Consider the following 27984-nt stretch of genomic DNA (forward strand, 5'->3'; position numbering starts at 1 on the left):
AAACAAACAGGGAACAGGACCATGGCACCAGCGCCCTCAGCCTCAAACTGATAAACACCCAAACGCGCCCCGCGGCTCCCACAGCAACAGTAAACTCGTCTCTTTGGCAACAACACCTTCAAATCCTCCATCGGTTCATTTGCTGAACAATAGCAGGTACAAAAATACCCCTGTGCTGCCCGCCCTCCCAGCTCCACCCGTCCCCTTCCCTGCCGGCAGCCCCCCCCCCACTGACCGCGGGGGAGCCTCCCATCTTTGGCAGCCAGGTGGGGCTGGGCTGTGCCCTCGGAGGGTACTGCCGACCGCAGCCAGTGGAGGGCACTCTAGCCTGGGGCCGAGGGCAGGGGTGGGGCCAAAAGTCCCCCTTCTTTCGAGCTGCCCCCTTGGCTCCAGCAGGGGGACCCCGAGGCGGGAGTCAGCCCAGACCCTGTGGGGAGGGACAGCCATGGGTCTAGCGAGTCGGTGAAAGGGAAATACAGCCACAGACTTTGAGGTAAGGATGGTGGGCCCGCGAGCCCGGGGCCTCTGCACTGAGCAAGCCCACAAGCGGGCAGAGGGGCCAAGGGGACGGAGAGGCCGTCCCGGTGCCCGTGCCGCTCCCTGGCCTGGCCTGGGGCCCAGCATCCTGCAATGCCCCGCTGGGGTGGGCGGGCAGGGCGTGGGCAGGTCCCCGGGGCGCTGAGGCCCAGCAGCCCGACAGCGGCAGCCAGGACGGGGGGCAGGGGCTGTGGGGCTTCCCCAGCGGGCAGCTGCAGACCCAGCGTCCAGAAGGAACCCTGCCCGGGCAGCACCAGCGGGCGTGCACGGCCGCCCCACCGTCCAGGTGCTGGGGGCACCGAGGTGCTGGAAGCTGCTGCCGACCATCGCTTCGGTCCATCCTCGCTGCTGCCCAGAGCGGGACCGGCAGGGGCTCCAAGGGGGCTGCCCGGGCCTCAGGCTTCCTCACAGCTGACCTCAGCACCTCCTGCAGGGCCTGGCGAACAGGGGCCCGAGGTCGGAGGGGTGCTGAGGACCCCCACTCCCCGCCTGGCCTGGGGCCACTGCCCAGCCCCCTCACTGTCTGTCCCTCAAGGTGGAGACCACACCCACTTCTCCTCCCACTGAATCACCAGCACCCAGCCCAGGCCAGGGCCTACACCCCACCCCCGGCCCCCCACCCCCCGAGTCCGCCTTTACAGGTGGGGAAGCAGGCCGGGCTGGCCAGCGTTCTGCACGGGGCTCCAGGTGACCCGCTTGTTTGTCCAGAGGCCCCCCCAGGACAGCGTGTCCAGGGACAGCGACGCACCGAGGCCCCAGGGAGCGGGCTGGGTCTCCCCCAGGGTGTGCGTGGAGGTGGTGGGCCTTCAGGGGAACGGGCAGCACGTGGCGGGGAGGCACCGGGCAGGGATGAGCCGCCAGGGCTGAGGCTGGGGCGAGCCGCACAAGGGAGGGGTGAGCTCGGCCCTGTGTGGGCCCCACCAGGCACCGAGCCGCCACCCCGGGTGCTGGGCAGCGGGTGCGGCCGGCCCGCAGGTTCTGCTGGGCGAGGCTGCCGCAGGCTGGGGGCTAAGGGCAGGCAGAGGGCAGGGCAGGGCGCTGAGTGTCCAGCCTGCGCCTTCGGAAAAGCGAGAAGACAGCGAGGCCCGAGGGCCAGGCAGACACCTGCGCGCCGACGCCTCGAGCCTCTGTCCCGCCTGAACACTGAGCTTGCGCACGAGGAGTGAGCGCAGAGCCCGGCACCCAGTAGGTGCCCTTCCTGATCGCCCACTCACGGTCCCGCCAGCCCCGCCGCAGCCTCACCTCCCGCGGAGCCGGTGTCCGAGTCGGAGACGTGCGTGATGGAGAAGCGGGAGGCGGGCGCGGGCGAGACAGTGAAGCGCGAGAAGGGGCCGGGCGCCGGCTTGGGGGGCGCGGCGGGGGCGGCCCGGACGGGCTCCCCGACTGGCGTCAGCGGGAAGCCGCTGTCCCACCCGAGCGCCCCGCCTGCAAAACGCCCGTGGTCACTGACGTCACGGGCGGGACAACCCCTACTGCCAGTGACGTCACGGGCCCCGCCCCGCCACGACGCCCCACCCACCCGTGAAGTTGCAGGACTTTGGCCCCGCCCCTGCGGCCCCCCCCCCGCACCACACACACACACACACACACACACACACACACACACGCACACACACACACACGCGCGCGCGCGCGCGCGCGCGCGCGCCACCCCTGTAGCCCCGCCCCTCAGACCACGCCCATGGCACAAGGCCCCGCCCCAGCTCACCCTCTGGGCCTGCCAAGCGGATGGGGGAGCCTTCGGGCCGCGGGGCGCTGGGGGCGCTGGGACTACCCGGCAGGAAGGCGGCGGGCGACTCCTTGGCTCCGGGGAAGGGTTCCCCGAGCTCCCGGGTGGGGCTTTCCTGCGGGGTCAGGGCAGCAGGTGACGTGCCTTCCTCCCGCCCCGGACCGCACCCCCACCCTCGTGCGGAGCCCAGCGCTGCCCACCTGGTCGAAGAGGTAGACGGTGACGTCGTCGAAGAAGGACACGGCCTTCTTCTTGCGCTCCAGGTCCTCGCGGAGGGCGGCGGGCAGCAGGCCGGGCATCTTGAGCAGGCTGCGCAGGCGGCGCGCGCTCTGGCTCTCGGCCACCACCACGGGCACGGGCGGCGCCTCCTCCTCGCTCTCCTCGCTCGGCTCCTGGACCATGTAGGAGCGGAGCTCCTCGTCCGACTCGTCGCTGTCCTCACTGTCCTCTTCCTCTTCCTCCAGCCGGCCCTCCGGGGCGGCGGGGAGTCCCGCCAGGGCCAGGCAGAGCGGGGCTCTGGGGGCGTCCCGGACCCCTGTCCTTTCGTGCAGGGCGGGCAGCAGGCCGCGGGCCTCCAGGAGCTCGGGGCGGTGGCCCTCTGAGCTCTGCGGCACCGGGGTCAGCAGGAAGACCTTGGACCGCCCAGGGCCGGGCACTGCCGGCACCTGGGCTGGGCCTTGGGGCCAGGGAGCCTCCTGCCAGGGGCCCGTGGGGCAGGCGCTGGGCCCCGGGGAAGAGTCCTCGCAAAGTGGCAGTGGCAGCGGCGACAGCTCTCTGGGGCCGGGGCTCTGCGCCTCCCCGGGCACCCAGGGCTCAGACGGCTGTGCAGGGTGCAGCCCAGGGCTCTGGGGACTCCCCAGGTCCGGCTCCGGCCCAGGGGCCGGGACACCGCCTGCCCCCTTCTCAGACCCCGAGGGGGGCTCGGGCTCCGTGTCCAGGTCCGAGAAGTAGGCCGAGTCGCGGTAGGGGTTCTTCTCGCTGAGGCCGCTCAGGGAGGCCGGGAGCTGCGTCTCCGGCCCGGGGCTCTCACCCTCGGGGGCCAGCCGCCCGCAAGCCTCGGGCTCACACGGCTCGGGGGCCTCCTTGAGCACAAACTCAGGGGACTCGTAGTTCTCTGTGTCGTAGCCGCTGTCCAGGGCCCGGGGCTGCCCTCCAGGGGTGCCCACGGCCGGCGGGCTGCAGACCTCACAGCCGCCGTCGCTGGCTGAGGACGGGATGTCCAGCGAGTCCAGGGAGTCGGGCGTGCCCACCTGCTTCTGCAGGGAGCGGATGGCCGGCGTCGAGTCCAGCTTCTGGGCCTGAAGGCCGTCGCTGGACGAGTCGGTGAAAACGCCGGATGTGGCCTCGGTCGTGTCCTCGTCCTCACTACCGGGGGCCTCCAGCCCCAGGCAGCTGCTGCCTCCGTCCCACGTGGGTGCTGGCTCCGTGGCAGCTGCCTGGCTGCTGGCAGGCGTGGGGGAAGCAGGCAGGGCCGTGTGGGCGCTGGCCTCCTCCGTGGGAAGCTGGGCTCCCTCTAGGGGTGGGGTCGGGATGGACGGAAGGGACACTTGGGGTCCAGCAGGGCCCTCGGCCTCCTCTGCACACCTGGGCTCTGTCTGGGGGCCGTGGCCCCCACTCACAGCTGCCTCTGTCCAGGGGTGTGTGACCAGGCCCCTGGCAGGTGCCAGGCCCTCAACAGGACACAGACAGGGGAGGTCCAGGCAGCGGCCTGGCTCCCGGCCAAAGCAGACCCCCTCTGGCCCATGGAGAGGCTCTCTGGGGTCTGCTGGGGCCAGGGGATGGCCCAGCTCAGGGACAGCCTGGAGGCCATCCTTCCTGCCAAGGCAGCCATCTGTGTGGCCCCCGGTGCAGCCTGGGACCCAGGACTCGGGGCCTTGCCTGCTGTTGGGCAGCCAGGGTCCTGACGTTCCAGAGGTGGATGCTCCCAGGGGGTCCCCAAAGACGGGCTGGCAGAGAGCAGCCACACCCGAGTCAGCATCCTCCACTCTGGCCTCCACCAGCATCAGGTCCCCGGGCGAGGGTGAGGGTGAGCAGGAGGGGCAGGGCGGGTCCTGAGTGGGGCTCCTGTGTGGGTGGTGGTCAGAATGGCCCCAGGGGCCATCGGTGGAAAGCGTCTGGCCCCGGGGCGGCTCCATAGCCAGCAAGGCGGCCGCGCCGTCTGAATCCTTGTGATCAGGGCCCTTGGAGCTCGGGGCGCAGCCAGCGCAGTCGGGGTCGTGGCCGGCGGTGGGCGTGGGCTCCTCCAGGCGAATGAAGTACTCGCTGCCCACGGAGGGGCTGTGTGCGCTGAGAACGGGCACCACGCCCGGGGGCGCGCCCTCGGGGGCACAGGGCTCCTGCAGGCGTGGGGGGCAGCCCAGGCTCAGCGCGCCCCCTGGCGGCGAGAAGGCGGCGGCGCCGTGGCCCGCCTCCCACTTGTACTCGAAGTTGAGGCCGCAGCTGGACTCGGTCACGGTCAGCACGTCGTCGCCGTCCGCGTGGAAGCTGTCGCCCGAGAAGTGCTCCAGCAGCGGGAAGGACGAGGCCGTGGCCAGCTCGCCCGCGCCCCCCGGCGCCAGGCCCGCAGCGCCCGGCCCGCCCGCGCCGCCCCCGCGGGGCCGCAGGGAGCGCCAGCGCTGCTCGAACTCTTCCTCCTCGGCCTCCGTGGCGCCCTTGGCGCTCAGGTAGGACAGCAGCAGGTGCACCTCCTCGGCCGTGGGCCGCTGCTCCGGCTGCAGCCAGCAGAACTGCATCACCTCGTACCTGTGGGCGGTGGCCCGGCTCAGCCCAGCCCTGCTCTCCCCCGCCCCGGCAGTGAGCCCACCTGCCCTCGGGGTCTGGGGTCCTCTCCTCACACTTGTGGGCAGTTAAAGGATCCCCCCGCACCCTCCTGCGGGCACGTAGTGCTTCGGGTAGACGGCCGCTGCCCTGCGGGTCCAGGGTGGGACGCAGAGGTCACTGCCGGCCAGAGGGGAGCCGGGAGGAGCCGGAAACCCAGTGCTCAGGAGCCACACCCCCTCTGTCTCCGACCTCCAGCCGGGGATGCCTCGTCCCAGCCGGCGTCCCGTGCTCACCAGCGGTCGGACAGCGGCAGCGGCAGCTGGGGCTTGGGCAGCTTGAGCTGCTGCTCCCGGACGGCGTAGGCCAGCACCTGCCGGTCTGAGTGCTGGGGGTAGGGCTGCGCGCCCAGCTCCAAGAGCTCCCAGATGGTCACGCCCAGGGACCTGCGGAGGGACCGCCGTCAGCGGGGGCTGCACGGGGCAGGACCTCGGAGCCTGAACCAAGGGGCGGTCCATCGCCAGGCTCTCGGGGACGCCCCTCCAGAGGGCTCTCCCTCAGCAAACGCAGGACCTGCGGGCCAGGCGCACATCGGGGCCCAGGTGCCGGCAAATGAAAGCCAGCCGCGCCTTCGCCGAGCCCAGTCCACCGTGTGTTCCTTCATCCACCCGTCCAGTCCCTTTCCGTGACCGAGACCAGACACTGTCCCCGCAGGGAGCGGTCCTGGCAGAGGCCGGAGGGAGGGACAGACTGCGCCAAGGCCGAGGGGGCGTCTCGGGACGGCTTGGCCAGCATGGGGCGTGGGGGGGGGGGGGGCTGGGGAACACGCAGGCCTGGGAGAAGCATTGCTTCCAGGGGCAAAGGCTTCACCAGCTCCTGGGACAGTCGGTGGGCTCTCCGGGGCTCCAGCCGCCCTCTGACCTCACTGGGGCCGGGCGTGCCCTTCCTCACCCACCAGCCTCTGAGCAGCCAGCCCGCGTCCCCAGCACGGGGGGGGGGGGGGGGGGGGGGGGGGGGCAGGTGGGACTCGTCCTGCATCCTCCCCAGACACCCAGGCCCCGGGCAGAGAGCCGTGAGTCTGATGGTGGGGTGGGGGACACTCACCACACGTTGCTGGCCTTGGTCTGGTCCACCACCAGCAGGTTGCCATGCACCTCGTCCACCAGCTCAGGGGCGATCCAGCGCAGTGGCACCCACAGCTGGTCCGCGGTCACAAAGTAGTCCTCCTGCAGGCGGCGGACAGTCACAGCTCGGCTGCGCTGGCCCCGCCCCTCGGCCCCTGGGCCCCGCCCCTCGGCCCCTCCAGCCCTGGGCCCCGCCCCTCGGCCCCTCCAGCCCTGGGCCCCGCCCCTCCAGCCCTGGGCCCCGCCCCTCAGCCCCTCCAGCCCTGGGCCCCGCCCCTCAGCCCCTCCAGCCCTGGGCCCCGCCCCTCCAGCCCCTGGGCCCCGCCCCTCAGCCCCTCCAGCCCTGGGCCCCGCCCCTCAGCCCCTCCAGCCCTGGGCCCCGCCCCTCGGCCCCTCCAGCCCTGGGCCCCGCCCCTCGGCCCCTCCAGCCCTGGGCCCCGCCCCTCGGCCCCTCCAGCCCTGGGCCCCGCCCCTCGGCCCCTCCAGCCCTGGGCCCCGCCCCTCGGCCCCTCCAGCCCTGGGCCCCGCCCCTCGGCCCCTCCAGCCCTGGGCCCCGCCCCTCAGCCCCTCCAGCCCTGGGCCCCGCCCCTCGGCCCCTCCAGCCCTGGGCCCCGCCTGGCCGGCCGCTCACTCTGTATTTGCCCTGGGACAGGCCGTAGTCTCCGATCTTCACTGTCAGGTCGGCCGTGAGCAGGCAGTTCCTCAGAGCCAGGTCACTGGGGGTGGAAGGCGGGGTCAGCCTGCTGTGCCCAGCGGGGGCTTCAGGCCACCGACGGGGCTGCGTCCTGGCTCTGCCCCGTGACGGGCAGGGAGGGTGTCCAAGAGGCGGCCACCTTCCCCTGCCCAGAGCCCCGCTCCTGCCCCTGCCCAGCACCGGGCACTTCGGGTCCACGGGGACCCGGCCACAAACGTTACCATGTGGACGAGGACCATGAGGCCCAGGGGGATGGAGAACAGGCCGGGCCCTCAGAGCAGCATGGCCAGCGGTCACTCCCCTTACCTCATCCTGCACCCCCACTTCTTCTGGGTCACCAGCCTGCTGACCCTTCCATCCCTCGTCTCTCGGGGCAGCCAGCTGGGACTCTGGTCTCTCCTCCCGCCCACCACGCCGTCGCCCTCAGCTCATCTCTGGGGAAGCTGCAGTCCTGAGTGTCCCGGGGCCCTGCCTGCCGCACGGGGGTGTCTGGGTGCAGGGCCATGGGGAGTTCGTGGGCGGGGCCACGGATGGGCCTGTGCTGTGGGCATGAGGGCGAGTGGGCACCCGGGCAGGTCGGAGGCTGGCAGCTGCCCTCTTCAACAAAATCACTGATGCTGGAGTTGCGAGTCATCACTCAGCACCAGGATATTGTTGGGGAGGACGGCCCGTCTCGTCCAGGCCACGTCATCGCCACTTCTTCAGGCGCGTCCCCTGCGCTGGGCACCCCCTCAGGGGCCAGGAAGCAGGACTGAGCCTCCCTCCCCAGGCCTGAGGGAGACGGGAGAGCAGGGGCCAGCGGGGGCCAGGGGGCCAGGGGACAAGCTCAGGCTGACAGCGCTTCGGCCGGCCAGGTGGGCAGGGATACGTCACCTCGCCATCCTGCAGAGCAGGGGTCTGGCCCACCTGCCCTGTGCTTTCTGTTTAATAAAACTCCTGCCCAGTGGTGCCTGAGGCCGCACGGACACAGCCCTCCCACCGGCCCCCAAGAGCTCTGGGTACTGGCCCCCCCATCTGGGCACCAGTCCCCCCAACCTGTGCACCGGCCCCCCAACCTGTGCACCGGCCCCCCCACCTGTGCACCGGCCCCCCCCACCTGTGCACCGGCCCCCCCACCTGTGCACCGGCCCCCCCACCTGTGCACCGGCCCCCCCCACCTGTGCACCGGCCCCTCACCTGTACACCGGCCCCGCACCTGTGCACCGGCCCCCGCACCTGTGCACCGGCCCCCCCACCTGTGCACCGGCCCCTCACCTGTACACCAGTCCCCTCACCTGTGTACCGGCCCCCCCACCTGTACACCGGCTCCCCCACCTGTGCACCGGCCCCCGCACCTGTACACCGGCCCCCCCCACCTGTACACCAGCCCCCCCCCATCTGGGTAGCAGCCCCCTCACCTGTGCACGTAGTTGCTGCGATGCAGGTGCAGGAGGCCGCAGGCTACCTCGCAGGCCAGGCGCTGCAGTGTCAGAGGGTCCGGTGCCAGGGGCTCCGCCACCCGGCAGCTCCGCAGGTAGCCCTTAAGGTCCCCCTGCCAAGAGGAGCCGCACCATCACCGCCGGTGGGAGTGGGTGCCTGTGCCGGCCCCGCTGCCCCCCCCTCGCAGAGCCTGCGGGTTTGCCCAGCACTTTCTCCAGACCAGGCCCCACAGCCCGTGGGCCCCCAAGGCCACTTTCTGAGTTCGGACCAGTGGACCCCTCGGGTGGGCGGCGGACGGGCCACGTGAGCAGGAGGCTGAGCCCGGACAGAACCGGGCGGGTGGCCCACGTGTCAGGGCAGCTCCGACCTGCTGACCACCAGCTCAGGAGGCCACGCTCCCCTGGGGCAGGGCTGTGGCCAGAGCCCAGAAAGCAGACGGGGGCTGCGTGCCTCGGGCCTGTGTCTGCCCAGGGCACCTCAGGGTGGCACAGAGCAGTGCCTGGGGAGGGGCCCGCGGAGGGGCCTGGGCACAGTCTGGGTCGCCTCTGGGAGGTGGGGGCAGGCCCCTGGCTGTAGGGGAGATGGGAGGCCCATGGAGTGGGGAGAGGGTGGGGAGAGGGGTCCCGGCTCAGCAGTCCTCTCTGCGGGGATACGGGCCCACCCTCCCTCCTGGAGAGAAGCTGGGGGGCGGGCACTCACCATGGGGCAGAACTCCATCACCAGCAGGTAGGGGGTCACCTCCGCGCACTGGGCCAGGCACTGGAGCAGGTTGCTGTGCTTCAGGGCCCTGTGGAGCCGACAGGCTGACGGGACTCCCACGCAGGGCAGGACAGGGCAGGGTGGGCGGGCGGGGAGGGGCTGGGAGGAAGGGCGGGGAGGGGACGGGAGGGGCGGGGAGGGGCGGGGAGGGGCACGGCACAGTGCTTGCCTTGGATGACAGGGTCCCGGTGCCCAGTGCAGCCCCCGCCTCCAGCCCCCGGCCCGGCCCGGCGCCACCCACCGGTAGGGCTGCGCCTCCTCCAGGAAGTGCATCTGCTCGCGCACGCTCGCGCTGGCCTTCAGCTCCTTCACCACCACCTGGGCGCTGCTGAGCCCCGAGTGCACCTCCCCCAGGAACACCTGTGGGCGCGCGCGTCACCACCGCCCTGGGCCGCTCCCCGCCTCGCTCACCCGTTGGAACCCGGGTCTGGCCCCCCCTCCTGGCGGCCATGCGGGGAGGAGGGGACCTGCTTGCCCCACCCAGGCTGGGGCTCAGGGAGAGGCTGGCCTCTGGGGGGGGGGGGCACCTCCCAGGGCAGCACACACCTCCCAGGCTGCAGACCCCAGCTCCCCAGGAAGGGGCCCAGCAGGGGGGACCTAGAGAGAAGGGACCCCAGGGCTGGGGCAGCTCCCAGGAAAAGCAGTCTCCACCTGCCTCCGCCCCCGCCCCCTCCCCACTCCCCCCCTCCCCCCCCCCCCCCCCCGCCTGCCCACCCCGCCCCGCCCTCGATGCCGACCCCTCCCCAGCCCAGCCAGCAGCTCACCTTCCCGAACCAGCCCTGGCCAATCTCCTCCAGGTAGAGCAGGCTGTGCCGGCCCAGGGCCCTGGACTGGAGCAGCTGCACTGTAACAGGCGGGCGAGGGCTCAGGGACCCCAGCTCCGCCTGCGCCACCGCCCGTCTCCCTCACCTGGCCTCTCGGGGGGCTGCCCTGGGGGCTGCCGTCAGGAGCCGGGCGCCAGCTGCCCAGGGGAGTCGTAGGCCTGCAGGAGGCGTCCGGGCATCTGTCCCGGTGGGTCTGGGAAGGCTGTGCCCGGGCCACAGGGACGGTTCAGGGGGCCAGCAGTGCCTGGAGCCGGCCGGGGCGTGGGCACCGCGGCCTGCAGTGCAGCTGGGGCCGAGGCCACGGGAAGGAGGACATGGACCGACCCGTCCCCTCGCCCCTGCCACAGGCTGGCATTCCAGCGCCAGGCTCGCCAAAGGCTCCTTTGTTGGGGCTGCTTGGCACGGCCAGCAGGGGACACAGGGGCTCATTCTCCTGCAGGCCAGCTGGCGAGGTCAGCGGGGGAGGGCGGGAGGGGACGGGCGGTGGGGGCCCAGGGGATTCCCCGAATTCTGCTCCCACGCCAGCTGCCCCGAGGGCCAGGGAATGCTGACCTGAGGCTGAGGGGCTCTGAGTCCCAGGGCCCCACCCCTGCACCCCAGCCCGCTGGCTCCCGCCGGCTGGTTCTCCCCCAGCAGGAGAGCGAGCCCGGCCCACAGGCCCCGGTTCAGGAGGAGCCTTGGCTGTGGGGTGACTGGCCATGTGGGCCGTGGGGTCCCCTTCACTGCCCTTTACACCCCAAGAGAAAGGGCGCCCCCCCTCCGCACGGCACGCGGCCGGGCTGGGCGGCCCCTGCCAGGCCCTCTGAGCAATAAACCTGCGTCTGTTCTCATTCCCAAAGGGCGAAGGGCGTCCTGCAACCTTGTGGCACCACAGGGCCCGGCGTCCCGGAGGGCACAGAGGGAGGTGGTCTGGGGAGCTCCCGGGCAGGTGGGGCCCCAGCCAGAGCATCACTATGACGCCGGCAGAAAACGCTGGGCCTCACAGATTCTCAGAGTCCCAGGCACACAGTCCCGGGGGTGCCAGGCCGAGGCCTGGGGGCGTGGCCCCTGGGTGGCCCCTGGCTCCCCCCAGCTCCCCGCGGCCAGCACCCTGGTGCAGGCTGGCCACCCCAGGGTCATCGGGAAGGCTGGTGCCGACCGCGGATGTGTGAGGCGGTCCTTTGCATGGACGCCCTCGTCCCTGCCTGGGGCTGTGGAGACGCTGGCCGGGAGGTTGGGGTGCAGGGGACACCTCTGGGCCCGGGCCCTGGGGCTGGCAGCTACCTCTGCTCCAGGATCAGACCAGGGCCTCAGGGCACCCAGCCCACGGTGAAGGCGGGCTCCAGGGGGCAGCGTCTGGTCAGGACCCCGCAGGGCCGGGAACAGAAGCAGGGGGGCAAGCCTGCCCCCCACCCGCGCCTGAGTGACAGGCCCATTCACGGGCCGCCCACAGAGGGAGCCCGGGAGAGCTCCTCCGCCCGGAGTGGGTGTGCCCTGTCCCCGGGCACCTCGGAGCCCATGTCCCGGTGGCCACTGGCGTGGGGGACGGGGGGGGGGTCTGGGTCAGGCACCTGGGACCCTAACCCTAAGCCCTCCTCCCGGCCCTGCCCCAGCACAGCAGCCCCAGGTGGGGATGTGATGGGCCAGGGCTGTTCCCCAGCCGGCTCTCAGCGCCCCAGGTCCCCCCAGAAGGGGGCACACACCACCCTGCCCCCCTCCCCAGGAGCACGGCTCCTGAGCCCCAAGCCTCATCCTGCGGCGCCATCTGCCCGCCCCTGGCGCTCACTCACCTGATCGCCCCGGCTGCTTGGCCATGGGCAGCGAGACCTCGGTGAGCGGCAGGACATACACGTCGGGCCCGTTCTGAGCGGCGGCCGGGGAGCCCTGTGCCGAGAAGTCGGCGGCGTACTCTTCCCCCTCGGCATTCTCAAACTCCTGGCCGACGGGGTGGGCGGGGGACATGGGGGCCACGGTGAGCTCCAGGGCAGGGGCAGGGCAGGGGCAGGGGCAGGTCCGAAAAGCCTCTCTTCCTGGCCGAGCTCCCACCTCCCCTGAGCTGGGGGTGAAGCCCCGACCCCCTCGGCTGGCACCCCTCCCCCATCTCCGGGCTCCTGGGCAGACAGACCCACAGACCCCGGGGCACCAGGAGGCTGGCATTTGTTCTGTGTTGGTCAAGGGTGGTCCTTGAGCCCCGTCGCCCACTCTGCCCCTGTGGACGAGCCACTAAGGCCCCCCCGCCCCGCCTCCCGGACAAGGAGCCTTCCTGACTGTCGGGCAGGGAGCCCACCCAGCTCCCCCAGGCCCGCGCCTGCCTCCTACCCAGCCCTCGGCCAGCGGCCGGACCTTGGCCCGCTCCCGCCTCCCTCGGAGCTGGCGCGGCGGCCCCACCCGCGTGGCTGGGGTTTGAAAGGCGCGGCCACACCTGTCTGTCTGGGAACACGCCCTCCCCGGGGCCACGGCGCGGCCTGAAGGCAAAGTCTGCAGAGGCCTGGGCCTGAAGCCGCAGCAAGGGACCTGCTGCCCCCGCCCCGCCCGCTGGGGAAACCGAGGCTGCTGGGGCCTCCGCGGGGAGGGGCACGGGAGGGGCGGCCAGGAGGCCGGGGTGGCCCTCCTCTCGGGGCCTCGACTTCCTCAGCGGCAAGAGGGAGGCAGGAGCCGGGGAGCCCCCGCAGGCCGCCCGTCTGTTCCCAGAGGACAGGCTCCGGGGCCTGTGAGCCCCGCTGCCCGCGCCTCTGAGAGGGCACAGCTGCCCACCCACGGTCGGCCCGGCCCTGGGCCCAGCCCTTTACCTGCCGGTGCCCCCGGGAGGCCCGCAGGATGGCGCCAGCACCGCGGGCGAGCAGGTAGGGCAGCGTGAGCATTGCGCCCAGCCCTTCCCAGCACAGCTCCCGGCCGGACCCGCTGTGCAGCCCGCCCCCTGGGCGCGGGCGTTGGAATGTCCTGGCGCCATGGTCCCAGGACGTGAGGGGGCGCCTGTAGGAGGGGCCGCCGCTGGCCCTTGTTTGGGGCCCGGTTCTCCCAGCGAACAAGGAGGGGTGACTTATACGATGGCCCCCGAGTCCCACCCCTGGGCCCCGCCCCACCCCTGGCCCCCAGCATCTCCTGACTCTGGCCCCAGGGTTGCCCGGCGGACGGGGCCCGGGGCTCCGAGGGGTCGGGGAGGAGGGCAGACTGCCCGCTGTCCACTGTGGGCTTTGTGACAGGCGTCCTTGTTCACTGTCCTCACCGGGTGGGCACCCCCTCCCCTGTGAGGTGACAACGGGGCGGGGGGGGCGAGAAACACAATGTTCCTCTAAAATGGCCGGGTGTGGCCACTCGGCATGGAGACCCACAGGGTGCTGTGCTGGGCACAGGACGCCCCCTCGGGACCTCGCCAGCCCAGGAATCTGACCCTCGGCCGGGGCGGGGCGGCCGTGGGCGGGCGGCTCTTTGCTGGGTCAGCAGAACCGGCCCACAGGCGGCTGGTTGGGGCTCTAGGCTCCCAGGTCAGAGCTGCTGCCGCCTGGGGCCGCGGTGGGCAGCCATGGGCTCGCCCTCGGCCACTGTTCTCAGGAGGCGCGGCCCTAGGATGCAGCCAGGGGCCGGCTGGGGACTCGCCCTGCGGGGCCCTGGCAGGGTGGGCCGTCCACGCTGGCCATGCTGCCCCCCTCGGCCCCCCACCTGGGCCCTGGTGTCAGCCGCACAGCCCTTTCCTCTCAGCCCAATGCCAGGCGCTGCAGCCGTGACGGGCCTCCTGCTCCCGCTGCCCCTCCCAGCCAGCCCAGGAGCCCCCGTGCGCCCCGGCCCGCTCCCCGTGCAGAGGGCCGCCCTATGCACAGCCCCTGAGGCGGGACCCGAGAGGGACCCAGATGAGGGAGGCGGGGTCCTGAGAGCCAGGCCTCTGGCAGCAGCCCCGGGGAGCACTGTGGTCTCCGCCCGGCTCAGAGGGTCCCCAGGCGGCCAGGAGACCCGGGATCCGGGCCACAGCCCCGGGGACCCCCGGCCTCACCTTGAACCCGATGCCGCCCTTCTTACAGCACAGGCAGGCCAGCATGAGGGCGACGACCGTGAGGAGACCCGACAGGGACACGGCCACCACGGCCAGGGAGGACGGCCAGGAGAGCTCGCCAAGCGGGGCGCCGTCTGCAAGGGAGGGAGCGTCAGGCGGCCTCTGCGGCCCGCCCCCCGGCCCCCACGCCCCCGGCCCCCACTCCCCCCAGCCCTCACTCCCTCGGCCCCCACGCCTCCCAGGTCCCCACGCCTCCCAGGTCCCCACGCCCCCCCGGCCCCCACTCCCACGGCCCCCACTCCCGCAGCCCCCACTATCCCACCCCCCAGCCCCCAATCCCCCTAGATGTGCTCAGGGGCCAGCCACGCCCCTGCCCAAGGCTCCCCAGCCCCCAACTCATGGTACAGCCTCAGCACCCCACCCCTGCTCCAGGACCCCCCACGCGGACACACCAGGCAAGCGCAGGGGCCTGAGCCTGCAGTCCCTCCGCCAGCCACTGGGGGCCACTGTGGCCTCACCCGGGCACACTTCCCCATTGAGGGGTTCGCAGACACCCCTCCATGAGGTCAGGGTCTGGGTGCTGTGGGGGACCCCTTCACGTCTCTGACTCTGGTCACCCCACCTCCCATTACCAAAGCTCTAGGGGTGTCACTGGGAAAGGCTGAGTCCCAAGGGGCGGGGGACCTGGCCCCCCTAAGTGGGGGCCACTGTAGCGCTGGCCGCTGGCCACTGGCCAGGCTCTGGGCAGCTGGGGCCAGGGCTGTGGGACACGAGGCCTGTCCGGCTCTGAGACGGGGGCCCTGCTGTCCCCGGAAGGGGGCACTGTGTGGGCCGGGCACCTCCCGTCGCCCCCTTGCTGAACCAACCACCAAGGCCCCTGCAGACGGTGGGGGCCCCTCCCGCAGCCCCTGGTCCATGGGAGCCCCCTCAGGGCTCACCCTCACTGGGTGGGGAAACCGAGGTGCCCAGGACAGCACGACAGGCCCCCCAACACAAGCTTGGCCCCCAAATTAGGGCTCCACGCTGAGCCTGGGCTTGGGGGAAGCTCGGCCCTCTGGTGCCTCCAGGACGGCCTGGTGGGGCCGGCGAGGCGTCCCCTAGACAGAGGAGGGCCAGCACCCCTAGTGCCGCCCCCCGGCCCCCAGCTCTGCCCACGAGACCCCCAACCTCTCAGCTCCCAACGCCGATCCCCCCAGGCCCTGTCTCCAGACCCAGCAACGAGGAGGGTGAATAATAGCAACGGCAAAAAATAAAATCACGGTGACGTTAAGGTGTTTCACGCTCCTGCTCGCTGGGGCCTGCGGCCTGGGCGGCGTCAGGGGAGCCGTGTGGAGGCTCCAAAGAAAACGAAAACAGCGGCGCCCTGCCCCCCAGCAAGCCCACCCCCGGGGTTCTCAGGAGGAGCCCAGCTCTGATCTGAAAGGACCTGTGCACCCCACGTCCACGGCGCGCCCTTTGCAACAGCCAAGACCTGGACGCAGCCCACACCCGCCGTGGACGAGCGGGTGAGGCAGGCCTGGCGGGCACCAGCAACACTGCGCGGCCACGAGAAAGCGGGGTGACCGCCTGCCGCGGCAGAGCGGGGCCCAGAGGGGTCGTCCTGATGGGATACGTCAGAGAAAGACAATCCCCCTCGGTCCATCACATGTGGGATCTAAAGAACCAAACCCCCCAAGACTCAGCTGAGAACAGGCCGGGCTGCCAGGGGGGAGGGGTGCGGGGCGGGTGAGAGGGGGAGGGCAGTCAGAGGCCATTGGGAGGGAGGAGGGCGGGGCACTCAGCCCCCTCCAGCCTCAACCCCCGCCATCGCCCGAGTTGGGGAGGGCGCAGAGACACAGGCTGAGAGCAGCCGGCGGGAAAGCGAGGCGCGCCCAGAACCGCAGGCGCACGGAGGCCGCAGGAGGCGCAGGGTGAGCACGAGGGCCCCCGGCTTTCTGGGGGCTGAGCATGTCCGGAGCTGGAGCGAGCCGGTGGCGGCAGGAGATGCCACCGCGCAGATCACGCTCACACCACAGACTCCGCCTGGATTTAAAAATGCTTTCAGCCGGCCGCGTGCTCAGTGGCTGAGCGTCGGCCTATGAACCAGGTCACGGTTGGATTCCGGTCGGGGCACAGGCCCGGGTTGCGGGTCCATCCCCAGTGCAGGGCGTGCAGGAGGCGGCTGGTCCATGATTCTCTCTCATCTCATCAGTGATGTTTCTCTCTCTCTCTCTTCCTCTCCCTTCCTCTCTGAAATCAATAAAGATATCTGTCTATAATAATAAAAGCGTAATATGCTAATTAGACCAGACAGCCAACAACCTTCCGGACGACCTTCCAGGAAGCCAGGGCTGTGAGGGAATTTCGTGCACCGGCCTCTAGTGTCATAAATAAGTAAATAAAACGCTGCCAGTCAGACACTCGTCAAGGCCCTTGAATTTCATGGATGCTCTTTCCTGCAGGTCAGGGCAGCCATGGGCCAGGGCCCCGTCCGCACGCAGGTCCCCCGCATCCTCCCCGCCCCCTGCCACACACACAGCCTGTGCCCACAGCCCCCAGGGCTCAGGACCCGCCCCCACACAGGGCTCAGATGCCCCCAGGGCTGGACTGCTTGGAATGCCCTCACGGGGTCCACACTGGCCCACCCAGTCTGCACACAGCTGAACCCCCAGCACCCACCCCGTGCCCCCACCTTCTGATGCACCTGGTCCCAGGCTGGTCACAGGCTCTGCGGCCCTGAAGGCTGTCACCTCCCTCCCAGCCCTGGGCGCCCCGGGGAGGTACTCACCCCAAAGCCACGGCACCGTGCCACCTTCCGGAAAGACACGGCGCCCGGCCCAGCCCCACGGCCTGCGGATCCGGCGAGAGCAGCCAGGGCAGTGTAGGGGCCCCCACCCCGGCCCAGTCAGGGAGCCCCGGCCGCCCTGCACTGGGGGCCGGCACAGCCCGCGGGGCTCAGGCTCGGGGTCACCACAAGCCTGGCTGGGCCTCGCAGGCCTCTGAGGACAGCCTGGCCCCGCCCCGGCCCCGTGCCCGGTGGCGCAAACAGGATCTGGTGCAGGAAGGAACTGTGCAACCCGCGGCGTGAGTGCCCGGGCGCCGGGAGAGCAGAGCCCAGCGTCTGTCCCTGACACCCCGTGAAGCGAGTGGCAGGATTCTGGGGGCCTGGGGAGGCAGGAGGGGTGCCCACGCCCCCACAAGCCACCCACCGGGCAGACCCAGCACGGGGGTGGGGGGGTGGGGGGGGGCCTGTGGGGCAAAGTTTCTTGGCAAAGGGTTGCCTGAGGGAGGAACAGAGTCCCCAGCAGGGCCAGGGCGCCCCCTGCCGGCGGAGACGGGGGGGGGGCGGTGGTAGTCACTGGGCGCCTCCTCAGCAGCACCAGGCTCAGCCCTTGTCCTCCCCTCTCCCTGGATGGCCCCTGGCTGTCTGTGAGCAGGCACCTGGCGGGGGCGGGAGCGTGGTCGAGGGCACGTGCCCACATGCGTGTGTTCAGACAACCCGGCCTCCCCCAGGGGCCCCCAGGACGAGGCCACATCTGTAGGACGCCCCCCACCCAGGCGCTGGACTGCGGCAGCCCCACGGCCCGCGGACCCCAGGCCTCTGGCCCTGACCTCAGCCAGAGGGGAAGCCAAGGCTCACCTCCTGCTCAGAACCCGGCTCTGGGGAGAGGTCCGGCCAGACCCCCCCCCCCCGCCCCCGCCGCGCCCAGGCGCCACCCCAGCAGGTGGGAGGGGCCTGGGGGGCACCTGTGTGGGAGACTGCGCCCCACGGCTGCCACCACAGACCCTCCAAACCTCTTCACCCCCTGCTGGGCGCTGGGGGGACGGAGGGCGCTGGGGGGACGCGGAGGCGGGGGGACGAGGGGGCGGGGGGACGAGGGGGGGAGCAGGTCTCTGCTGGAGCCCAGGTGGGGCTGGGCAGAGAGTGGGCGGCAAGGCCAGCAGGAAGGGCCGCAGGCTCAGTCCCAGGCCAGGGTTGGCTCAGCCGTGGCAGCCACGTGCCCGTCCGTGAGCCTGGTAGGCGAGGACCTGGCCCTGCCCACGGAGCCCGAGCGCCAGTCCCGGGCTGGGAGGACCGTCCATCCCGGGGCCAGGGACTGCCTGCCTCCTGCCAAAGGGTCAGGCAGCTCCCGGGAAGCAAGACGGACGCCCTCCCGGGCCACGGGGGCTCCAACCCCAGCAGCAAACGCAGGCGGGAACCTCCTTACAAAGCCCCCGCGTCCCTGCACAGGGCCCTGCCCGGTGCCCGGCGGGACAGCGGCCCCAGCAGGACCGTGGGGCCCTCGTTCATTAAGAATCCGAGTGGGTGGGAGCAGAGTGTGGGCCCTATGGGACCCTCCCAGGGGCTCCCCCACCCCGAGTGGCCTCCCCCAGGCAGGGTGTGACTGGCAGAGCCCAGGTCTGGCCCCAGGCCGCGCACGTGCACGGGCGGCCCCCTCCGGCCCGCCTGAGGCCAGCCGGTCAGGGCTGCCGGATGCCAAGTGCCCGGAGGTGGTGGGTGGGAGCTGCCCTGTCCCGGGGGCAGACAGGGCCACACCCTCACCTGGAGGAGCCAGGCCAGGCCGCCACAGCCACAGTGAGGGTCACCTGTGACAGATGACCCCGGGGCTGCCCAGAACGCCCGCTGCCCGGGCCCTGCCACAGCCCCGAGGCCGGGGGCTGGGACTGCGAGGACCCCCCCCTCTGCCGGGCCAGCCGCTCTGTGTACCCCCGACTGTGGAGCAACCACAGAAACTCAGCCACACGCCCGCCCTCTGAGGGGGGACCCCCAGCACGGTCCCCACAGACGCGGGCAGACCTCCCAAGAGCCAGCGCTTCCCGCCGTGGGGATGGGGAAGCCAGGGAGCCGCTGTGGCTTGGCCCCAAGCACCGGCCCCCTCGGTCTCTGCTCACTGAGCGTCAAGTTTTCACCAGGCGCTTCCCCGCCTGCCCAGGACCTGGGAGTCGGCACTGCCGTCCCATTTCACAGATGAGAAAACGGAGGCTCAGGAGGTAAGACTGGGCTGCGGGACTCCAGGGGGTGGTGGGCTGGGGACCCCACCCCTCCTCCTCCCCAAGGCCCTCGTGGGAGCCCCCAGGAGCCCTGTCTCCCCAACCGGTCACACAGCTCCCCACCCAGAGCGGCTCCTCCCGAAGTCACTGACCTGCAGGGGGGCGGGCCCTGGCCTCCCAGCTGTTCCCTGAAAACCATCTACATTACCCGCCATCGGCCACAGCTGTGCACCCACACGTGCAGCAGGGCTGTGGTCTCCGATGGGGGAAGGGGCTCAAGCCCCACACACCCAGTGTGGGGAGGGGAGACCACCCCCACATCCTGCGGTCAGTGCTGCCACCCCCACCGGAGGCAGGACCCTCCTGCCTGGAGCAGCCTCGCCCGTCCCTGAGGGCTCTGGGCCTGGGCGGCTCGGCGGGCCCCTCCACCCCCTGCCCTGCGGCCGGGCCAGGGCTAACGCCTGGGTCATGGGCGGGCGACACTGTGTTCTCCAAGCCTGAGTCCCCGGGGAAAGCTGAGAGCGTGACACCCACCCCAGCCCCGCAGACACCCTGCCGCCAGCTCCCTCCCCCGCTGCTGGGGCGGACGCCTCCCAGGGCCATGCCCAGGGGACCCGGGCATCACCACAGGCATGGCCCGCTCCAGGAGAGCCCGTCACATGCTGCCCAGCTTTGTTTTGGCTGAATCAGCTGGTGCCACGGCCCCAGGGCCATGTGGGTGCCTGGGCCCCAGCCTGGGGCAGGGTTTCTCTCCACCCAGGGCAGGGCTGGAGCTGGCGGGCACAGGCACAGGCCCACTCTGCCAGGAGGCCAGGCATCCCTGGGTAAACACACAGCCAGGGCCACCCGCCTGGCAGGGGAGAGGCCTGGCCCAAGGTCCCGGCAGCTAGCCGACAGCGCCCCCCCGGCCCCCCTCACTGCCCCAGAACCCGGGCACCCGCTGAGGCCCATCTCTCCTGAGCCTCGGCCGGAGGCTCTGTCCCACGGATGTGCCCACGGCTCCCACCTCCACACGCAGCTGCCGGGTGGCGGGCAGAGCTCCAGGCCGGCTCCTACCCGGCCGGGAGCCTCCAGCCAGGACCTTGGGCCAGGAGGGGGCCTGGTGGCCTCGGCCCCAGGGGCGCTCCCACACCTCCCGGGAGGCCTCAGCTGGTCCTGGCCTCCTCTCCTCGGACACCTGGGGCCAATGCAGGCCTCCTGCCCCCCTGACCTGAGCCAGAGCCGCCCACAGGGCCAGGGAGGGGGCACCTCCGCCGCCCACCCACCCCATCGCAGGCCTGCAGGGGGTCCTGCCCCAGCCAGTCCTCCCCGGCGGCGCTGGGTGGGGAAAGGGTTAATTTCCATGCAAAACAGGAACCGGCCGGGCAGCATCATGTCCGCAGCGGCCGGGCGGGCAGCTGGCCTGGCCGAGGGGGCGCCGCGCACTCACCGGGGTCGAAGTGCGAGCTGAAGGCGAAGCTGGGGTTAAAGAAGGAGGACATGGCCCGGCCCGCGGCTCCCGGCGCTGCGTTCAGAGCGCCCGCGGCCCCGGCCCGCTCCGCGCCATCGCCGGCGCCCACAGCGCAGGTGCCGCCGCCCACAGCGCAGCCGGCTCCGGGGTGCGGGGCGCCGGTGCGGGGGGGAGCCGGGTGGCCGCAGGCGCCTCCGTCCGGGCCGCCGCGCCGGGCTCGGGGCTGGTGCTGCCCGAAAACACCGGCGGGAGCGCGCGCGCTGGGGGGGGCTCCTCTCCGGCCGGGGGGGGGGGGCCACGAGCCGCGAGGAGGGGGGACCCGCAGGCGGAGGGGGCCCGGAGGTGTGGGGGAGGCAGTGCGGGGGTTCGGGTCACCGAGATGCGCGTGGGGGGACCCGCATGCTGGGGTCACTGAGGAGGGGGGTGCGGGGGGCAGAGCTGAGGATGGGAGAGCGGAGAAGGGGTGGGGCCGAGAAGGCGGGGGTCACGGAGACCTGGCTGAGCTTTGGGGACGGGGGTGGGGGGGGGAGGGCCCCTGCGCGGACACGGGGAGGGACCCCCAGGACGTGCGGCACTCGCGGGTGGGCCCGTGGCGGGAGCAAGGAGGCGGGGACGCGCCGGGCCCACGCGCGGGGTCAGCCGGCGCGGGGCCATGCTCAGCAGGTGCGGAGGCCGCGTGGGTCGGGCCGGGCCGCTTTGCACACTCCGCCCGCGCCCGTGCCCGTGCCTGCGCCGCCGCGACCCCCGGGCAGCCGCCCGCCCGCCCCGCGCGCACTGGCCCCGGCCCCGGCCCCGCCGCGCCATCTTGCCCGCCCGGAGCGGGTGGCGAGCGCACAGCGGGGCGGGCGGGCGGGCGGCCTGGGGCCGGATCCGAGGCCCCTCCCACCGCTGGAGCTGGGGGGCCGGTGCAGCGGGTGGCTGTTACGTGGGTCCCCCCTCACCCATCCCTCCATTCATTCCCGGCCAAGGAGCCAGGCGCTTGGGCAGGCCCGGGGGTGGGGGTGGGGGGCAAGGGGAGGGCTGGCCGGGCTTTGCCCAGGACAGGGATCAAGGTCATGGGCAGGGGCTGGGCAGGGGCTGGACAGGGACTGGGAAGGGATGGGGAGGCCCCTCAGGCCCTGGGAGAGGGCACCCTTCTTCCTTCAGACATTAGGGGTCCCCTGCTGTGGGTGCCCCCCAGGCCTGGGGAGGAGGGGGACCTGGGGTCCTTGCTGGTGCTGCCTGGCTGCTGCCACAGAGGGAGAGGTCGCGGGGAGGGGGGGCAGGTGCTCACACCCCAGGCTGTGGCCGGGAGCACCCCAGTGGGGCAGGCGGCACCCCCAGTGGGACGGGCTGAAAGCCGCCTCCCGCCCAGGTGAAGCCCAGCCCACACGGAGACGGAGACGCAGCCTCTGGGAAAGGGCAGAGGACTGGCCCCAGCTGTGCCGGACCCCAGGCCTCACCTGTCAGGGTGGGCAGGGAGAGCGAGGGCCTGTGAGCAGGGCGCGCAGGGGTGAGGAGGGCAGGGGGAGCGAGGGCCTGTGAGCAGGGCGCGCAGGGGTGAGGTGGGCAGGGGGAGCGAGGGCCTGTGAGCAGGGCGCGCAGGGGTGAGGTGGGCAGGGGGAGCGAGGGCCTGTGAGCAGGGCGCGCAGGGGTGAGGTGGGCAGGGGGAGCGAGGGCCTGTGAGCAGGGCGCGCAGGGGTGAGGTGGGCAGGGGGAGCGAGGGCCTGTGAGCAGGGCGTGCAGGGGTGAGGTGGGCAGGGGGAGCGAGGGCCTGTGAGCAGGGCGTGCAGGGGTGAGGTGGGCAGGGGGAGCGAGGGCCTGTGAGCAGGGCGCGCAGGGGTGAGGAGGGCAGGGGGAGCGAGGGCCTGTGAGCAGGGCATGCAGGGGTGAGGAGGGCAGGAGGGACCTGCCAGTCTGGGGGTGACCACGGGCCAGCCCACCCTGGGATCCCACTGTGCTGGCCTCTGCTGACTCCGGGATAGTGAGAGTCCCTGGTGAGGTGCCCTCCCCCTGAACAGGGGGGCAGGCGGGACACCCCAGCACCCTCCACAGGCCCCGCAGGGGCCCAGCCCAACAGTGGGGGGTCAGGGCGCCACACACCTGTCACCACGACCCTAGGGGTGCTCTCTGGAGCGGCATCTACAGGGGGGTCACCGGGCCGAGACCCAGGACAGCCGAGGCATGAGCCAGGCGAGGGGGAGGCCTCCCACGGCAGGGCGTGGGGGGGCACCCCGGACTTAGGTGACGTGAGGCACCAAACCTCAGGTGAGTGGACCCACACATGGAACATTCCCGTCCATAGAAGGACACGCTCCAGACACAAGGGTACCCACACAGGGTTCCACAGACGTGAGGGTCTGGGGCCATTTGAACCCCCACACGGAAGGGGCGTGGGGCCTCTGTGGGGTGAGGAGTCAGAGGCTGTGGTTGTAAACAAATTCTGAAAGCAGCCACTTGCCCGGCTGGAGGGCTCAGTGGTTAGAGCACGGACAGGTTGCCGATTGGTTCCTGGTCAGGGCCTGAATGGGAGGCAACGATGGGTGTTTCTCTCTCACGTCGACGTTTCTCTCTCTTCCCGCCCCCCCCCCCCCCCCCGAAGCGTGGCCTTGGGTGAAGGTTAATAAATAAAAAAGCAATTCTAACCACCACCACCGAGGGCCCCCCTAGAACGTGAGCTGCACCCCGGGAAGCTGCCACAGGCCATCTGGGGGCCAAGGCCCTTTCCATACCACGAGTTCCACTTCAGTGCAGCACCTTCGGCCCGAGTTCCTGGGGAGCAGCCTGTGTGGGAGTGGCACCCGGCTCCTGGGGGCCTCTCCGTGGGGGACCAGCCATCGGCTTTAGGGCCACTGTCACGCAATCCGGTTTGGCCTCATCTTAACTTGGTCCCGTCAGCAAAGCAAGGCCCATCCCAGGACGGCGGGAGCAGGGACACAGACATACATGACTTTTGGGGTCACCAGTCACCCCACTCCAACGGTGACGGACACAGGGGCAGGCCGTGGGGAGGGGAGCAGCACCATGTGAAACCTCCTATAACCCCAGGTCTAGCCCACACACCCACGTACCGGGCACCCCAGTGGGCGTCACGGGGCCCAGGGACACCCCTGCTGGCCAGGACTCAGCCCCCAGGTGCCCTGTGAGGCACATTGCCCCCCCATGTGTGTGGGGTGTGGGGTGCTGGAAGGGGAAGTCTGTCCCGGACCCCAACTGGCCTGAGGCAGCCCTCCCGGACAAAGCCGGCCACTGCAGCTGTGCCCCGCAGGGTGGGGGTCAGGGGGCCACCCACACTTGCCAAGGAGACCTCAGAAGGCTGGGTAGAGCCACCCCAGGAGAGGGAAGGTGTCGGGGTGCCAAGCTGACCTGACCAGGGCCCCCTATTCCCCAGGGGACACTCATGAACTGGGGGGGAGGGTGGCCTGGAAGAGCTTCGTCCTTGAGTGGAAATGGCTGTGGGAAGAGAAAAGCAAGTTTTGTCCGTGTCTGTCTCCGGCCGGGCACGACTGGGCTGCCCCTATAGGGGTGCCGGCTGAACCGGGGTGGGGGGAGGGGGCCAGGAGAGCCACCCCCTGCCGTCCGCCCAGTGCCCTACCCCGAGGGCCACACCTGAGCCTCCTGGACACAGGACAGCAGGTCCCCAGGCTCTGGGTGGTCCATGGCCCCCCCAGGCCAGCTCAGCCCAGCGCAGGGGCCAGTGGCCGGGGCCAGGGCTGCGGGCGAGGAGGGGCTGCCTGACTGTGGACAGAGATGAAACGCACGGGGCAGCCCAGGGACCGGCCATCTGTCATCTCGGGGCAGGTGCTGCTCTAGGCGCCTGCGCGCTCGCCCCTCCCCCCCGCCCTGGGCTGGAGGCCAGGACAGCCTCCCTCCCTCCCTCCCGGGCCGGGCGGGCGGGCACAGCGTCCCCCTGCAGACCCTCCGTGCCGCTGGCCTCATTATGATCGTGTTTAACTCACACTTTATTAAAAGCACCATTTCTCACTCTGCCCATTTATATTTTTGTAACGTCACGTGAGAAACCACGGTTCGCGGAGAGCCCGGTGGCATTTCACGCGTTCGGTGCAGCCGCGCGGCCGTCTCCTCCGGTGTCTCTGTCGCCCCAGATCAAGCCTGCTCCGCGCCCTCAAACCCCAGCGCCCCGTGGCCCGTTCCCGCCCGGCGGCACCAGCCGTCGCCTCTCCCGGACGCTGACGGAGGAGCGGGGCACACGGTGCGGAGGGGCCTTTGTAACTGGCGTCCTCCACGCGGCACGGGGGCGGCACGAGGGCGGCACGCACACGCCGAGAACAGCCCCCCATGGGGCACACACGTGGGCGTCCGTGCTGCCAGGACGAGGCCGCAGTGTGAGGGCTGGGGCACGGCTGGGCTGGGAGCTTTGGAGTGATCCTCCGGGAGAAGAAGGTGCAGGCACGTGGACTCTTCTGATGCTCAGCCTGGTCACCCCACTCTTGGGAGACACGGTGCCCTGGACAGAGACACCAGAACGCCCTCTGCAGTGACAGAAACACAGGACCTGCTGGGGGAGAGGCCGGCCCTGTGGGTCACACAGCCCTGCTCCCCATGCCCGCGGAGCCCTCCTGGCCTGGCCCCCCGGCCCCCCGCCCCCCCTGTGACCCTGGTGGGCCCAGCCACCACCTCGGGGACCACGAGCCCCTCACCCTGTGGGGCCACAGGCAGGTGGACCTCTTGTGACAGCAGAAACCCTGTCTGCTCTCTCCACCCCCACCCCGGGCTCCGGGAGGCCAGGCACTGCCAATGCCCAGCCTGCCCAGCCAGTTGGGTGTGCAAGTGCCAGCGAGCCCCTGGGGGCACCCAGTGCCAGGCTGGAGTGCCAGGGAGGGCTGGGGGACAGCTGCAGCCCCAAGCTGTCAACAGGCCGGGCGGCCACAGGTATAAAGGCCCCAAGCCTGACACGCCTCCCAGAGCCTCGAGGGAAGCAGGCGGAGGTGAGCCCTGCGGGAAGGGGTGGCTGGGCCCCACGCGGCTCACCCTGATCTTGGGGTGCCGTCCTCACCCACAGGACAAGGGGAGGCCCTGGGGTCTGCGGGGGCCCCAGGGAGTCCAGAGAAGGCAGGAAAAGGAGGAGGGGCAGCCCCGCGGGAACCAGCCTGGAGGCAGCTGCGGGGCCGGCCTGCGAGGCGTGGGCACGAGGCCCGTGCGGGAGGGAGCGTGGCTGAGTCGGGGTCAGAGGGGGACCCCAGGTGCTGAGTGCGGGGCGAGGACCAGCCCGGCCCAGGCCCCTCCGACCCGCAGGCCACAGGGCTGCCGTGGGGCGGGCGCCTGTTCCAGAAGGCTCCACGCCCGTGAACTTTCCAGAGGGCCAAGGAGCCTCTGAAATAGCTGCTTTCCACGAGCCCAGAACCCAACCCGCCCCCGGGGACAGCAACCCGAGAGCCCAGCAGCTCGAGGCTCCGCCATGAGGGGCACAGGACAGCCTGGTCCCGGCTGCTGGCCCTGCCTGTGCCCAGACCCCCGCCCGCCCGGCTGGGATTCCTGCCAGCCTCGGGGCCTGTCTGCCTGGGGGGGGCCTGCCTCGGTGACCCCGCATGAAGTGGGACAGGGACACGCACACCTCGCCAGAGGCTGTGGGCAGATGCACCTCAGCCGGCCCTTCTGAGGCCGGGACAGGGGGCGGGTCACCCTGCTAGATGGGGTCTCTGGGCCTCCCTCAGTCCAGCTCCAGATGGGCCCGGGCCCAGCACACCCCAGAGTCAGCATCCAGCCAGGACGACCGGGACCCCCTGGCCTGGGGTCCGGGAGCGTGAGGCCAAGCCTGGGCCTGAGGTTGGCCGGAGGAAGTGGGGCTTCAGGTCACCAGGGAGGCTTCCCGGAGGAGGCAGCTTGCTGGGCCTTGAAGGACAGCCCGGGAGCACGGAGGGAGCAGACGCTGCCACGGCCACCCCTGCTGTGCGTCACCTGCCACTGGGACCCTCGTCTCTTCTGTGACATGGGGGAGCCCCTCACCGTGGCCAGCAGGAGGCGGGACTCAGACTCGTCCTCCTCGGGGCCTGGCACAGGGGCCTCTGCAAGGCCAGGGCCCCGAGGGCAGCTGGGGGTCTGGTCAGGGGGCAGGGGCCCCGCGGAGCACCCTCCGGCTGTGCCCGCGCTGAGCTGGCTCCTCCCCGCAGGGCCAGCATGGACGACGATTTCTCCTCCCAGATGAAGAAGGTGGCCTTGGCCATGGGCACGTCCCTGTCGGACAAGGACATAGGCCTGCTCCCCACGGACGTGAGGCACCACGGTACAGCCCGCCCCCCGCCCCCCGCCCCCCGCCAGGTCTCCCTCGGGCCCGGCCAGGGTGGGGACCGCTGACCTCGCCTGCTCCCCCAGGCGCCTTCAACTACCTCAAGTTCTTCGAGCACATGCGGAAGTTCCAGGCCTCGGGGCAGCTGGAGGGCGCCATCCGCAAGGCCTTCCAGACGCTGGACAAGGACAAGAGCGGCTTCATCGAGTGGAACGAGATCAAGTAACAGCCGCGCGCGCGCGCGCGCGCGCGCGCGTGTGTGTGTGTGTGTGTGTGTGTGGGGGTGCCGTGCGCCTCCACACCCGCCCAGCAGACCCCGCACCCTCCGTGGGCCCCACTGACCTCTTGGGAGGCGGGGCCACAGGGACAGCACCAGACCCGGCCGGCTGGGCCGTTTCCCCTGTAAGACGGGCCCTTTGTACACGGTCGGGCAGGGCGGACGCCCCGGCTCTGACCGGAGCCCGCCCGGCCCAGGTACGTCCTGTCCACCGTCCCCAGCAGTGGGCCCGCCGCCCCACTGACGGACGAGGAGGCCGAGGCCATGATCCAGGCGGCCGACACCGACGGCGACGGGAGGATTGACTTCGAAGGTGGGCGGCGCGGGCGGGTCTCTCAGGTCCCTCTCGGTCCACCGTCCCCGAGGCGAGCGCAGTGGCTCCCCGCTGCCAGGCGCGGACCCGTCCCCCCAAGCGCACAGCCATCTGTGATGGGCACCCCCCCACCTGTCAGCCCGGCTGCCTCTTGCTGGTCTAAGCCCCTGAGGCCGCAGCCCCCAAGTCACAGACAGGGAAACTGAGTCTCAGATGCTGGATGTGAGGGGCCCACAGGGCTGGCTTTGGGGCAGGTCACCTGGGCAGCCTCAGGCCGAGGGCCAGGGGAGATTATGGGGGTGGGGGTGGGGGGGGACACCAGAGGTGGACGCAGGAGGGAGGTGGGCTGGGGAGGGCTGCGGCCTAGGCAGTGGGTGTGGGTGGGGGCGGCCGTGGGAGAAGTGGCATTCGTGGGGCGGCAGGCCTTCCCGGAGGCTCGGGTCACCCAGCTGCAGGCCGCGGGCCTGGAGGGCAGGCAGCCAAGTGGCCCTGGGAAGGGGGAACACAGCCCAGAGCCCAGGCACCCTGCCAGCTGTGGGCCCCCCTCACCCCCAGGCCTCCACGTCCCCAAACCCTAACCTGTGGGGTGACGGCAAGGCTCCACAGGCTGAGAGGTTTGCTCAGGACTTAGCCCCCAGCCCCTCCCTGCCTCAGTTTCCCCACTGAAGCGGAGGGAGGCTCTCAGGGAATGTGCAGGGTCCCCACAGAGACCCTCCATCGTGAGCCCCGGGCGGGCGGGCGCAGGCCCCCAGGACTGTGGGGTCCCTGCTCAGAAAGGGGGCACGCCTCCCGTTGGGCCTGCAGGGCTCTGGGGGGCACAAGGCAGGGGTCACCTATGGAAGCCTGTCTCCTGCTCCAGAATTCTCCGAGCTGGTCAAGAAGGAGAAAATCCCGAAGAAGAAGTAGCCCCATGCCCACCCAGCCAGCGAGCGCCCGC

General features: G+C 71.5%; 2 protein-coding genes across 6 annotated transcripts; one reads left to right on the plus strand and one right to left on the minus strand.

Annotated features, from left to right (window-relative positions):
* Positions 1–117: 117 nt before the first annotated feature.
* On the minus strand, positions 118–20336 carry AATK (apoptosis associated tyrosine kinase). 5 transcript variants are annotated; one of them, XM_059671488.1, is made up of 14 exons: positions 20211–20336; positions 13811–13944; positions 11613–11757; positions 9784–9863; positions 9261–9379; positions 8960–9047; positions 8239–8372; positions 6779–6863; positions 6128–6249; positions 5320–5469; positions 2467–5008; positions 2246–2381; positions 1780–1962; positions 118–973 (listed from the first exon to the last, which is right to left on the minus strand). In XM_059671488.1, exons 1-14 carry the CDS (start codon positions 20260–20262, stop codon positions 933–935), a joined length of 4011 nt encoding a protein of 1336 aa, XP_059527471.1. In that variant the 5' UTR covers positions 20263–20336; the 3' UTR covers positions 118–932. The 5 variants fall into 5 exon arrangements, with proteins under 5 accessions (XP_059527471.1, XP_059527470.1, XP_059527472.1 ...); XM_059671487.1 differs by having other exon boundaries at positions 9189–9379; XM_059671489.1 differs by lacking the exons at positions 13811–13944; positions 20211–20336 and adding an exon at positions 12612–13043 and having other exon boundaries at positions 9189–9379.
* On the plus strand, positions 20221–27983 carry PVALEF (parvalbumin like EF-hand containing). Its single transcript, XM_059671492.1, has 5 exons — positions 20221–20347; positions 26342–26454; positions 26544–26679; positions 26932–27047; positions 27907–27983. The coding sequence occupies exons 2-5, from the start codon at positions 26349–26351 to the stop codon at positions 27951–27953; spliced, it is 405 nt and encodes a 134-aa protein (XP_059527475.1). The 5' UTR covers positions 20221–20347; positions 26342–26348; the 3' UTR covers positions 27954–27983.
* Position 27984: the final 1 nt, after the last annotated feature.

This window comes from Myotis daubentonii, chromosome 16 (assembly GCF_963259705.1).
Source record: "Myotis daubentonii chromosome 16, mMyoDau2.1, whole genome shotgun sequence".
Lineage (NCBI taxonomy): Eukaryota > Metazoa > Chordata > Mammalia > Chiroptera > Vespertilionidae > Myotis > Myotis daubentonii.

What these genes read in the sequence shown, in the direction of transcription:
- PVALEF (XM_059671492.1), top strand. Translation starts at nt 26,349, where the DNA reads ATGGACGACGATTTCTCCTCCCAGATGAAGAAGGTGGCCTTGGCCATG. An exon ending in ATCGAGTGGAACGAGATCAA is followed by an intron (nt 26,680 to 26,931) that starts GTAACAGCCGCG and finishes CGCCCGGCCCAG; the next exon opens with GTACGTCCTGTCCACCGTCC. An exon ending in CGGGAGGATTGACTTCGAAG is followed by an intron (nt 27,048 to 27,906) that starts GTGGGCGGCGCG and finishes CTCCTGCTCCAG; the next exon opens with AATTCTCCGAGCTGGTCAAG.
- AATK (XM_059671487.1), bottom strand. Translation starts at nt 20,262, where the DNA reads ATGTCCTCCTTCTTTAACCCCAGCTTCGCCTTCAGCTCGCACTTCGAC. An exon ending in CCGTCTACCTCTTCGACCAG is followed by an intron (nt 2,382 to 2,466) that starts GTGGGCAGCGCT and finishes CTGACCCCGCAG; the next exon opens with GAAAGCCCCACCCGGGAGCT. An exon ending in GGACACCGGCTCCGCGGGAG is followed by an intron (nt 974 to 1,779) that starts GTGAGGCTGCGG and finishes CCTGTTCGCCAG; the next exon opens with GCCCTGCAGGAGGTGCTGAG.